The sequence below is a fragment of the Perissodus microlepis genome, chromosome 23, assembly GCF_051167445.1.
Source record: "Perissodus microlepis isolate ML-2025 ecotype Zambia chromosome 23, ASM5116744v1, whole genome shotgun sequence".
Classification (NCBI taxonomy): Eukaryota; Metazoa; Chordata; class Actinopteri; order Cichliformes; family Cichlidae; genus Perissodus; species Perissodus microlepis.
Window position 1 is genome coordinate 38291647 of NC_140482.1, and position 13128 is coordinate 38304774.

Sequence of the window (13128 nt, forward strand, 5' to 3'; positions counted from 1 at the left end):
CAGCTAGGACCCAGTGTGAGTCCAGTGCATGTCTTTATCCGTTGGTTATTGCTATCACAGCTGCAAATTGATTAGATGTTAAGGAACATGGGAATGTAAGTGTATGCTTGCTTGAATGCGAAGACGAGTGAGTGTGTCTTGCTGTATCGGTTTTTAGGTCCTACTTGTGTTGAAATCTGACTAGTTGTTTGTCAGTTTAGATGTGCTGAATGCTTCTGTGTTTTACATCCAGACCAACTGTTTTCTCAAAAGCAAAAGTGAAAGGTGTTTATTGTTCCTTGTTCTCTGCAACCACTGCTGTTCTGGCCTAGGTCCTCGTTGCAGTTCAAGATTACACTAATAATAATCAGGCTGCACGCAGGGCCTGTAATGGTGCTAATTGAACAGATTAGTATAACCAGCATCTGAACTGGAGGCAGCTCGCCTCCCTGGACTTCTCTCTCTTCTCCATTTGCGCTCTCATTTTTTTCTCCTCCTTCATCATCTCCCCTTTTTTTTCTCACTCTCTTCTCAGGCAGATGGTTTTGATGAGCACCCACTGTGAACCTTAAGTGTTTCTGCTGGGATTACAAACACTGGGGAGGGGTCCCTGTGGTGTGGGAGGGGGGAACTGTGGACACAGAAAGGAGCTAAAGGACTGTTGGCTTGGTGGGGGTGCTGTAAGAGGCCACGGGAGATAGAGAAGGGACCATGTGGGCTTAAACAGGCCTCCACGTTGCGGTCCTTTCCTTACAAATGCTTGTCTTTAGGCATCTCAAGGCCCCCTGCGGGGAAAATGAGACCCAGAACTTTAACCTGAATATATCATGTGTATACATCATGTAAGGGCTGGCTCAGAAACGTTTTCGGAGTCAGAGTGAATGTGGAGTGGAGTTGCTTTAGTATGGCTTGCCTGTGGGAGAGATGAGGAAATAGACTGAAAAAAATTTACAATAAGAAGAATAATTAAAGACACCAGCAAGAAGGGAAATGCTATTCTGTCAACAGAAATATCTTGGGACGCAACAAAGTGGTAACAACACATATTCAGCCTGACTGACACTCTTTTCTGGTATACTGTGTCCAATCTCACATATGGACACCACTACAGAGCACCTTTCTTTCCCCATTCTCCCTTTTGTCTTTACTGAAGACTAACCGATGGTCCCTGCTTGTGCATATCAATAAGGATGGAGTCTTGTCTTCTTGTTTGTCTTTGCCAAAGACTGTGGCTTTGCCTTGTGGCTCTCAGGGAACTGCCCTTACCCCTCCCTTTCTATTCCTTCATTCTCCATCTCTCTCCCAGTGTCCCCTTTCCACTTTCTTTCTTCTCCATCTCTAGAGCTCAAGGCGGTGTAGACTCTGATTGGCATTACCAGACTATACTGTGGGGGTAAGTTGCTGGCTAGCTTCTGAGCTAAGCTGGAGAGCAAATGTTTGCCAGGGAAGTAGAGGGTAGAATAGGCATGGCTGCCGGGTCCTGAGTTGTCCGTGACCAGACCAGTTGTCCTGGGGATTTCCCTTGTCTGCTGCCCCCCCACGCCCCCACCCCGCCCACCCCAGGGCTTGTGGATGGGCCCCATCCTTGCTCCGCAGCTGGGCGACATATAGGAACCGAATGCAGACAGGGGCTAGAGAGCTGAGAAAAGGAGGGTTGGATCGAAAAAGGAATGAAAGAAAGGCATCTGGTGCTTAGGGGAGATGAAGAAAGAGAGAGGGAGCTTGTGACTGTTTAACGGAAACCTTTCCTTTTCTTTGATTTGCTTCCAGGCAAGGATTACAGGCAATTGGCATTTACAATGATTGGATCATTAATTTTGCCGTGAGGCATATTGCCCAGCAGCTCAGCACCACTGCCAGTTTAGCTAATGTTGTGTATAACTGGCTCATACACCCTTGCCTCATCTCAACATGAACAGCCGCACACAATTTGCAGCACTGTGTTAGACTTTGATATAAATCCCTTTATGCTCCCTTAAAGGCATTTTCTTTACATTTTATCTTCTCTGTGTAGCAGTCAGGTTGATCAATACCTTTCACAAGCCGCCGAATCGTTCGACCACCAATGCCATGTTTTACTTAATACCCCATGCAATGACGTTCCAAATGCAGGCTCCTTGTTTAGAGACAAACAAGTCTGAATTATTTGTAAGTAGGAATTTGCTATGGAAGTGTTACTGAGAGGCAACTATTAAACGTAATTGTTTTAGTTTGTTTCAGTCTCACTTATCAGTCAGATGGCTGTTGCGGTAGACAGGGGGCAGCATTAGACAGTATTGCTCCATGTGTGGTTGGATTGCAGCCCTCAGTTACAATGCTCTGTAACCGAGGGCTGCAACAAGAAATTCAGCTAGCTGGGTTAAGGCCAGGCATTCTGTCAAGCTAGTCTTGGGTTCTTATCTGTCCTTAATTTTATTAATAATTAGTTTTCTTTCAGTCATTTCTCACAATATTTCATATGTCAGGAAAAGATTGAGTGACTCCCTTCAGATTTTGACAGTGTAGTTTCAGGTGGACACGCTTGCTGTGTAGATGTGGGTGTTTTTTTTTTTTTTGTTGTTGTTGTTTTTTTTGTGGTGAGATCAGACTGTCCTTTGCCAGGTGTCTTTCACTGTCTGTCTCCACTCTCCTCCTCCACCTCTCACCTTCACTCTCTCTGTGGTGGGCGTAAGTTTGTTGTTTCTCTGATGCTGCTTTAACCTCTGACTGCAGTCTCTTCATTACTAGTGTTTATGCCTCTCCTTTCCTCCCTTTTCCCCTCTATTCATCGGCCGGCCAGCCGGTCAGTCAAATCCCTGTAGTCTGGCTGGTCAAACATAGATATTACACTCTGTAATAACACTGGCCACCCGCTTTGACCCCAGCCTGCTGTCCTGATCATAGCCTCTTCATAAGGATAGGCACCGAGCCGTGTGGTGTGGGATTTACGACGGAAAGGCAAAGGATGGACTGTGCCACTCATTTATTATTGTTCTTTTATTCTTCTCCCTCCATGTTTGTACTCTGAATTGCTTTGCCGTGCTTTGCCCATCCACAGTGAAATAAAATTATGTTTGTGACTGATAATGTATAGGAAAAAAATATTCTGCTCAAAAACAATTTTAGCTTTGATTTTTGCTTTTGTTTTAAGAGGGTTGATGATTTGTGTTTCCACAGGTTTTTTTGTTTTGTTTTGTTTTTTTATCTCATTTATGCCAGTAAAGATTTTCAACTTTAATATTTGGGACAAAAGTGTTCCTTACTTTGTTTTATTAAATTTTTTTGAGCATTTCTTTTATAAAAGATAACAAGAGTCATTCTGATTGTGCTCCCAGACAGTTTTTAAACTACATATAAATGCAAAGTGCGGTAATAAGTAGTATTACGGGACAAGCAGCCGAGCATTGTCTATCTTCATAATCTTTACAGTTCAGTGTGCTGCACAGGCTTTCCTGCTTTCCCCGAGATTGGCTTTGACTTTGTGTTTGTAGCGTTCTTTAAGTTTCCACCTCCATGACCAGCAGCCCTGAATATGCTCAAGGATCCATCTCTTCTCAGTGCTTGTTACAAAGACAGGATTTTCCCTGTGTGTGTGGAGGGATCTTAGCTCCACAATAGATAGTTTTCTCAGCATCAGTGTTCAGCCCTGCGGGCCTGAACGGCAGAATCCTGCAGAACAAACGCACTAGAATCCACGGCCGCCAGCGTTCAGACACCGACAGGGCTTTGATCAGGGTTGACTGGCGCACATCAGGCTGGCGTTAGGGCTTTAAACCAACAACCCAGCAGCCGGTGTAACGCAACGCTTGACGGGACAGGCGCTTGCTGGCTGCTAACTGTTTAAAAGCAAGGAGTGTTATTAAGTGATGCAGATACAGCGTCCGCACATGAATGGGAGAAGAGAAATACTGTTCATTTCAGAGCGTGGGGCTGTTGTCGCTGGGAATTAGCAGTGGCATCTGAAGAATGCTGATAACACTGGCTGTCTCTTTTCTGTCCTTCTCTCTCCTTTGACTTGTGAAGCCCTTTATTCTCTGCCTCTCCTGTTCTTCCGAGCGGAGGATGGCTCCTAAAATTTACAGCGTTGTATGCATGTAATGAGGCAATCATGTTGACGCTAAAACTGACCCACCCGCTGGCTAGAATATAAAGAGAAATATCAAAGCTCTTTGTGTAGAGTCAGAGAGGCAGTGCATGCTGTTGTCATTACGGATGTTACATGAGTTTTGTGTATTGCAAGTATACAGTAATATGCAGTAAAATACTATCATTTCCTCTGTTTGCAGGTGAAGAGAAACATTTCAGACTTGACCAACATCCCAGTCCGGCATCAGCAGTGGGAGGGATGGCCTGCATCAGCGTCTGATGATTCTGTAAGACACACACACACACACACACACACACACACACACACACACACACACACACACACACACACACACGAATGCAAAAAGTCAGTCAAACTATTCATCAGGGAACATTTTCTGTGGGTGTTTGAATCAGTAAAGGTATGCAATGACGATACGAGCATCTAAGCAGTGATAGTGAAAAATACATTTTTGCTTATTGCAGTGCTCCCCAGTGGACGTTTTCTTTCCCTGTTTATTTGTTTTGTTTTGTTTTTTTAGTTAAATAATCCAGAGAGTTCTCATTTTTGACTGACTGGAACCTAAGTTGGGTTTCAGCAGATGAGTCTATTACTTGAGACATGGTCTCACAAATTGGTCTTAAAACATATTTTAAATCTTGGGAGGAAGTCCTAAAATTGTCTGTGGTTTCTCAAAATGGTGTCATTGTTCCATGAAATAAGTTTGATTTTGATACAGCAAGACATTGCTTAGATGTGATTCATGATTTAGCGGCGTTTCTGTTGATTCCAACTGGATGTGATGGTCAAATAAACAAAATTCCTTAGAATTTTTCTGAGGATTGGTCTAAGGTCAATCTAGGCAAGCAAAAAAATGTTAAAAAATTATTTTTTTCCACAAGAAATCCACTCGTACTGCGCTTTTACAAATCTGTCACATAGTTCAAAATCTATGTGCTTTTGAGAAAAAAAAGAATAAACACCCTTCCGGTTTCTGTCCGTTGGTTTTGCTAGAGTACCCGAGGCACAGAAAATTGTTCCAATCTCTAATCTGCGCCAAAACAGCTGTCAGAAGTATGAGAGTAAGATGTTAACGGTAATTAAGACGTCAAAGATGGTTCCCATTCTGTGTCCTCTGTCTGTGGACATTAAAGCTCACATCATTCGGTCCCGCTGACCTCTCTTGTCTCAGGGTTGCCCTTCCCAACCATTCACCCTACACACAGTCAAGCTGATCAGAGGCGGCCCTCATACAGAACCTCGAAGAACCTCTGACCCCTTTTGCCTCACCCCTTCTTTGGCAGCATATGTGTTCCCATGCTAATTGTTTGGGATGTTTTCATGCCTACATTGAGAATCTGTTGTGCACACATTCTTCCAGCTAACAATTTTAATTTTGGTCTTTGTAATTGTTTGGTTTGGTGTATTGTTTTTTTTTTCTCCATGCATTATCATATGTGTCTTGTGCAAGAATTAACTGTAAAAGCGATACATACTTGTGATTCATATGGATAAACTTGTTACTTTGTACAGTGTTATGTGGGAAGAGTCTGTTACATTTGTTACCTATTAGTCATATTACTCAAAGTGGATAAACAATGACTGAACTGTTTGTTTGTTTTTTTGACTCAAAGTAAAGCTTTTAGTACTGACAGTGAAAGCAAATACAACACACCCATTAACCTACATAAAAAGGATAAAAGGTTACAGTTTTACACTACCCAAGACTGTTTGCTGTATTTTGTTCCATGACGGCTCAGAGCAGCCAATTGTAAATCCAGTAACCACCAAACAAACCATAGGGCTACGATGCAGATTTTCCATTGTTAGCATTATCTTTGGAGACTTGAAATTATGCGATCAGTAAACAGCCCGGGATTGCAAAGGAAATACAAATCTTACTGCAAATCTGAAAGCACATTTTGGACATGTGGTGCAATGACTGACCTCAGTCTTGAGTGGAAATGTTTGGTATTATTCCACCAAATTATTTACTTTTCAGAGTCGGAGCCACGTTATGCACTAATAGGAAGAGTGCTGACATTTTCCAAAATCAAAGGTTTTTTTTAAAAAAAAGGAAGGAGGGCATTTTGTAAAATGTAAATAAAAACACAGTGCAGTAATTTATAAATAATTAAAACTGTAAAACTCATTGAAAATAATACAGAAGCAACATATCAGTGTTTTGAGGGAAATTATGCGTTTTTGTTTTCAAATTTATACCAGCAAACTTTCAAATAATTCACAGCTTACTGGAAATGTACATTTGTCTATGTACTGTATATTCAGCCCACCACAAAAAAGGAATCACTGTTTTTCATCTATTAAAATTAGATTATTATTTTCTTGGGTAAATTGGTAAAAAGTTGGGAAATATAGGGAAAGAGCAGAGGGAAATGACATGCAGGAATCATCACAGTAAGGACTCCTCTCATGGTATGTTCTATAGCAATTAATCATTTGAAAATACTCAGACGGGCTCTGAACATTTTAAAGTGTAATCAGTGCATTTCATGCACTATTGACCTAACTACTACCATCTAGCCATGCACACTCATTTTCCAATTCCAAACCAGTAAGCTCTACCTACTAATTTCAGTTTAAATGTAAGATATGTAAGAAAAACACTTGATAATTGTGTTTTCTATATTTGCACTTTTGTTCTCCGTATTCTGGTTTTCAGCGGGCCTCAGCTTGTCACACTCAGCTGTATATATAACGGCCAGCGATTGCGAATAGATTATCATAGGCCCGGTCAGCCTTTGACTAGCACACATCCGCAGTGTCTGTGTTTCCTTGGATGAAGTGATATTAAAAAGTATAGAGAAGAGACAGAAGTGCAATAATGGCCTCTGCACTAGCTATAGCCCTCTTATTGAAACGTCTGAAGGTATTAACAGAGAAAGCCAAGGGCTTGGCTGGCCTAGCAGTCGGGTAGGGAGCCAGTGTTAGTGTCTAGCTCATTAGCCCAGTCTCATCTCCCGGGGCTTGGGCCAATAAAGATGGCAGTCAGAGGCCCAAGATTGCATTTAGCTCCACGCACTATCCTGCTTGCGGTGGAATCGATTGCTACTCAACTCTTCTGTCTTGTGTGATACCAATGCGTTCACCTGTGCAGTTATATTTGTGTGTGCATATTTGCATTTGTGTTTTTGCAAATGTGCCTTTCTTGTTGTACACACTGTGTCTTGGGCTATCGAACCCCACTACTGATCCAACCGAACTGTGTCTTTAGAAAAAACATTTCCTTTGGCTTTGAAAATTTATATTTTTCACTTGAATTCTTGGTCAAATTATTAGTACTTTTTACTTGTTTTTTTGTCTTTTGTTTGTTTGGTTTTTTTCCCAATATTGCAAATTTTGTTTTATTTAAATAAACTGTTGATTGAAGTACTAAAATAATTATACATTGTTTAAGAAAAGGTATAACATATTTCGTACTGATACAGAAAATTTGTAATTGGATTAGCAGGAATTCACATGCTGACTATGACAGTGTTGGGGAAATTGCCTTTGCTTTAGCTGTATAGTTGCTTTCATAGTCATCTAGAGCACATTTTTGTTTATATATATATCATAGTTCATCTAGCTGATCAACTGCTCAGAATATCAGTTTCTTCTCTCAGTTATTCTTGTGCTGTGAGAAAGTTATTTGAGTTGGTGTAATGTTAGTGTAATTATGTCATGTATTGTTGGAGTATAGGAGATGGCTTGTTAGAAAGAAATTCTCACCTTTCCAGAAAACTAGTGGTTACGTGATGTGTCAGCCCCTGATATTGTTCACTCAGCACGTTTCATTGAAATTCAAGGTCTGATGGTCATCGGAAATTGGATCAGGATGCATAATGGTTTCATGGCAATGAATCGCAGATTAGTTTATTCAGTCTATTGTTATTGTTTTTAGTTAGGGCTGTGCGATATGACCAAAATTTCATATCCCGATATAAAAATTCTATCGTCCGATAACGATATAAATCACAAAAATGTAACATTTTCTGTAAATTCTGTGAATCTCGGGCAGCTGCGCGTCATGTAGCTGGAGTCGAATGTTTTAACCGATGCATGAAACTATACATTTTTAGACATAAGTTGTAAAGGCCGCTGTTTTCTTTGTGAGTATTTATTACACGGCGTGCTGCGGGGAAAAGCCTGTTCTAACGTTTGAGTCTAAGGTTTATTTTTTAGCACCTGGCGGCTCTTTTTTACTTCTCATCCGTAAATAATCTGCTCTTTCACGTGATTCAGTTTATTTTGAAAAGTCTCAACAGGATCTTGAGCTTTATTGTGAAAGGTTTATGTGGAACATAAACAAGCGGACACGCGATGCTGTTACCGTCGTTGTTGCTAACCACAATGCATAAAAACAGGCGCTTGTCCGTCTGTAGTGTGGTTATATAAAATATAAGAGAAAGAGAGAACTTTAAGAAATTAATATAGCCACTACAGTGACCATCAAAACGATGAAAAAATATTGCCGTTTATAGCAGTTTATTTTGTGACACCACGAAACAAACGATAGCGTAAAATGAAACGATAGACGTTTTTATATGGTCATCCGATATATATCGTTATATCGAACAGCCCTAAATTCAGTATTAAATGTAGTAGTAAATGGGACATAGTAGCAGTAACATATCTATAAATAAATATCTATCTATCTATCTATCTATATATATATATATATATATATATATATATATATATATATATATATATATATATATATATATATATATATATATATATATATAAATAAATAAATAAATATCTCTATCTGTCTGTCTGTCTAGATATGTATAGATCTATATAGATAGATAGATAGATAGATAGATAGATAGATAGATAAGGTAGTAAAAGTCACATTGCTTTAACTGCTGTACATTTTATTCCTAAGTAATTGAAATTCACCATCAAACACGACTGCCAATGTGAACACATTGCTATTCAAAGCATATAAAACATTTTCCCAGTCTTCTGTATCGCTTCTTAATATTCCATAAATAATTTAATGTCCCCAGTGCGACATTTACCCAGAGCACATTTGGTTGACAAATGTGCAGCTGTTCATGATGAGCAATTTAAATGTTTGTTTCTTGAACATTGTTTTGGGTGCCATGATTACAATGTTCTTATAGATTCATTAGAATCCAGTTTGTAATATTTACTAGTAGTAGAGATCCATGTGGGCAAAACAAATGGTTTTTGTGACTGTTTATTTTAGCATTTGCTTGAATTTTCTTTGGGTTTACTGCATCGCAGACGTCTTGACAGAACTGGAAGAAGTTCTCAGTCAGAGAAAAAGTATGTTGGACTTTGCTATAGTTTAAATTTGATAAAAAAAAAAAAAAATTTCTCCAAGTAGAGCAAAACGCTTACTCTGGCATCATTTGGGAATATTGTGGTCGTACTGCCTTTCAATTTTTTCTCACTTGTGTGGCATTGACAAAGCTGTTCTGAATATAATACTGATGATGGAAATTAACTTGCTTTGCTATTGCAAATATAACGGTTGAACCTCTGTCCTCGCCTTCTCTGAGACTTTGCCCTTAGCATTTCAGCACAGAGAGTCTCTGGACAGGCTTCATCTCATTGGAGCAGCTCTGATTGGCCGTCCTTCCTCCCGTACCTGTTGGAGTGATTGACAGCCAGTGGGAAATCCTTATTACGTCCCCCCCCCATCTCTGCACCCCTCCACCACCGCCCGCCCTTTCTTCTAGCCAGTAATTGCTGACATTTATGCAGTGTTTCATGGTGTTTGCTAATGTATTAATGCCACAGAGCCTCTGAGGTGCCGTGGCTTGCAGGGCAGCACCTCCCTCCATTTCCCAGCTGGCATTACTGGAATCTTCCTCTACCTGATTGGGGCCTATGAAACCAGTTATTGACAGGCGGGGGGACAGCTTGTGGTTTCCATAGCATCAGGGCTCAGCAGTAAAGTCAGGCAGAGCCACCCCCCCTTCGTCATGAAATTGGCCTCCTTCAGGTGAAATTCAGTGCTGACTTAGTCTGTCTGTATCTGTTTTCTTTTTGTTTCTTGGTGTTATGCTCCCATCTCACTGAACCTTTTATTTGAAGAATAGGATCCTTTTGTCCTGAGCTTGGTCACACTGTATATCTTCCTATTGCATCTCAGCCTAGAAACAATGTCATTTATTAAATATCTTAATAAATCTTAAAGGTGGAGTCTTCTATCTCCTTTCCTTTTAAACTTCCTCTCTTCTTTCTCTCTCTGTTCTTCTCTTGCTCTAAAAATGACATAGTAGAGTAAGGTGGTATGATGAGGTTTTGGTTGCCTTCAGTGCAGCTGTCAGTGGTAATTATCTCATACTCACAGCCAGACACCTAATCCAAACACTGCCTACACTGGAAAAGAAAAAAAATGAAACACAGAAAGAATGAAGGGAGAGAAAGGGAGGAAAAAGGAGGATAGAGTAGAGGGACAAAAAAAAAGGTTGACTGGGAAAGCAAAATGAGGGAGGGGGGGTGTGAGGGAAAGAGAAAATTCTTCCCCTGTATCGGCCCCTGAATGCTTAGAGCCTCAATGAAAGTGTTAATTAAAAGAATCCAAAAAAGAGGAGCCAGTTCCTTTTGTGTGGAGATGTGGGAGAGGGTCATTTTGGGGGTTAACCTCATCCCCTCAGACCCTGTGCCCTGCGGCGCTTCAACCTTGTTTCCACGTTTCACCACTGAGCCGTCAAGCTGCACTTGTGTACCTCAACATCGGGAGAAGCCATCGGGTCAATGTGAGGAAGAGGACTGAGAGGCACTCATCTCTCTCTTTTTTTTTTTCTCCTTTTCCCCCCTTTTCACCTCCCCTGGTTGCATCCATGTCAGCCCAAACCCTCCAGGCTGTCTTTGACAGGGGAAGTGATCAACTTTATTTATACACTTATTAGGTGCTCAGACAAAACCCTCTCATTGTGAGTGGCGGGGGTAAAGGGTTTATGGGGCTCTGCTTGCCAGTCTGTGTTAAAATTCTCACGTTTGATTGCCACTCATAGGCAGCGAAGAGACGGGGCCATTCCTTCACGTCCTTAAAGTTCAGAACCTGTGCATCTTTAGCTCAATAACGTCAGTGTTAATTCAGCTCACAGACCTGGCACCCATAACGTCTTCAGTGGTCGTAGCTTTTCATTAAGTGTGTTGCTGGTTTTGAAAAAGCAAATTGCGTTTCTACATCGCTTAATTTTTTTCCCACTTTTTCAGTAAATTCTTTTGTGATGTTCTGGTTTCTGATTAGAATGACTGATCGATCTAATAAAATAAAAGAAGTAAATAAGTTAGAGTTGAGTTACTTGAGCACAGACGAGGCAATTCAGTTAAGTGTTCTTCGTAGGTGTTCCTTATGTTAGGGTTGGCTGGATCAGCTGTCCTTGCTGTGACACTTGTGTGCTTTTTATTGACAATAGTACACTTGCTACTAATTGGTAATGTGCAAGAAGTACAGTCGGTCTCTTCTCTCGTCTGTATGCGCTTGGCTGTTTGGTTTTCCTTTTGTCTGGGAACATTCATCTGTTCTTGGCCCCAAAGGGAAAAAAACATAAATTCACAAAGAAAAGGACAGTCAAATATTTTTGCCCCAAAACATTTAGCCTTTTTAGTTAGTGTTATATGATGTGCTCTTGCAAACAAAGCTCCACGGTGGATTTGTCCCTTTAGAGGTGATGTCATTCTTGGTTTGTTTTGTTTCAATATTGCTTGAGAGTCTAGCCACTGCTTTTTGGAGCAGATTTCTGCGCTTAAGACAACACAGAGGAGGAATACTCATCAAGATGTTATTCTTTCTCATACTGTCAGGGGAGATACTCGGTGAAATATCCCTTCAGTCAATCGTTGCTCGACTGGTGGGAATTTGAAACGCCAATATTATAGCCGGTTTTAGTATATCCTCTGTCAACTATTTGAAATGGTGCAATAAATGTTTTTTCAGCTCCCAAGAGTGAGACTGAGTTCACTTGCTCTTTTAGGAGGGAAAAAAAAACAATATGTAAATAAATGCTATCGTTTTATTTTTGTATATGTTGTAAATGGGATTGCAAAGGGACAAAGAGTATAGTTGTGGTCGATTTGGGGAATATGGACACAGCTTCTCATGATTTCTTGATCAGTATCTATGCAAATTTTTCTTAAATAATAATTTCTACCTTGTTCTTTTTTGTAGAAAATAATTTGGTTATTTTGTGTAATTGCTAACAAAAAAGCCCTTTTGTTGATTTGTTATATGGCGAAGCACTGTGGAGTCTACGTAAAATACAAAACCGCAGCATAAAAAGCAATTAAAATGTTCAAACTAATCTCAGGATGAGTATCGCAATACTGCCCAACCCCAGCAGCGCCTACACTGACTCAACTACTCCACAACTGTGCAAATAGTTTTGTATAAATATTTGGTTCTTTTGTGTGCAGCGCACTTACTTTCTAACAGTCAAAAGATAATTAAGTGCGACGTGACGGCACAGTTCTTATCAGTGCCAGGCAAACAGAGATACACTTATAAGTCCGTGTTTGTGATAAGGTCTACTGGTTACACTGCTCTCTCCTGCTCTAGAGAGCAGAAGTACTTTTAATTTAGGAGAGACACAGAGAGGAAAACTCCATTCAGCCCGTGTAGCTCTTTTCAGACTCAATTGGTGTTGCGTGTAATCGTCTCTTGATTCAGCCATGTCCAGCTGCTCTTTGTGTGTCTCAGCACTCGACAATGGAGCAGATAAGAGGACCTCTGCAGGGGATGAGCAGCTCCTCTGGCTCTTATCACACCAAGCTTACCTACCCTGCCTCAGTGCTGTTGTTCTCTCTACCAGAACAGTATTTGCATGTTGGCTTTCAGTTCAGGTGCTACTGAATATAATGTTGTTTTATTATTAAGTCTCAGTATATTCAGATTGGAAGATCTAAGATCTAAAAGCAAGACGACTTTAGTTTCATTCTGCAACAGCCTTGTCTCTATTGCTGATATCCCTTGGGGTCTGAGCCAGGAGACTCCTGTAATGAGTCCCTGCTGAATGCTGACATTTTCAGTCCTGGTTTTGGATTTGGGAGCTCATTAGTCAGGTTACCTTCTACTATAGACCACCACTGCACTT

At 40.6% G+C, this 13128-nt stretch overlaps 1 protein-coding gene across 1 annotated transcript in view; it reads left to right on the forward strand.

Moving 5' to 3' along the window:
- Positions 1–13128, forward strand: part of faf1 (Fas (TNFRSF6) associated factor 1) — a 60916-nt gene that overhangs the window by 15753 nt on the left and 32035 nt on the right. The window contains exon 8 of the mRNA XM_084920524.1: positions 4245–4331. Within this exon, the coding sequence (XP_084776650.1) occupies positions 4245–4331 (87 nt within the window). The remainder of the gene's footprint in view (positions 1–4244; positions 4332–13128) is intronic.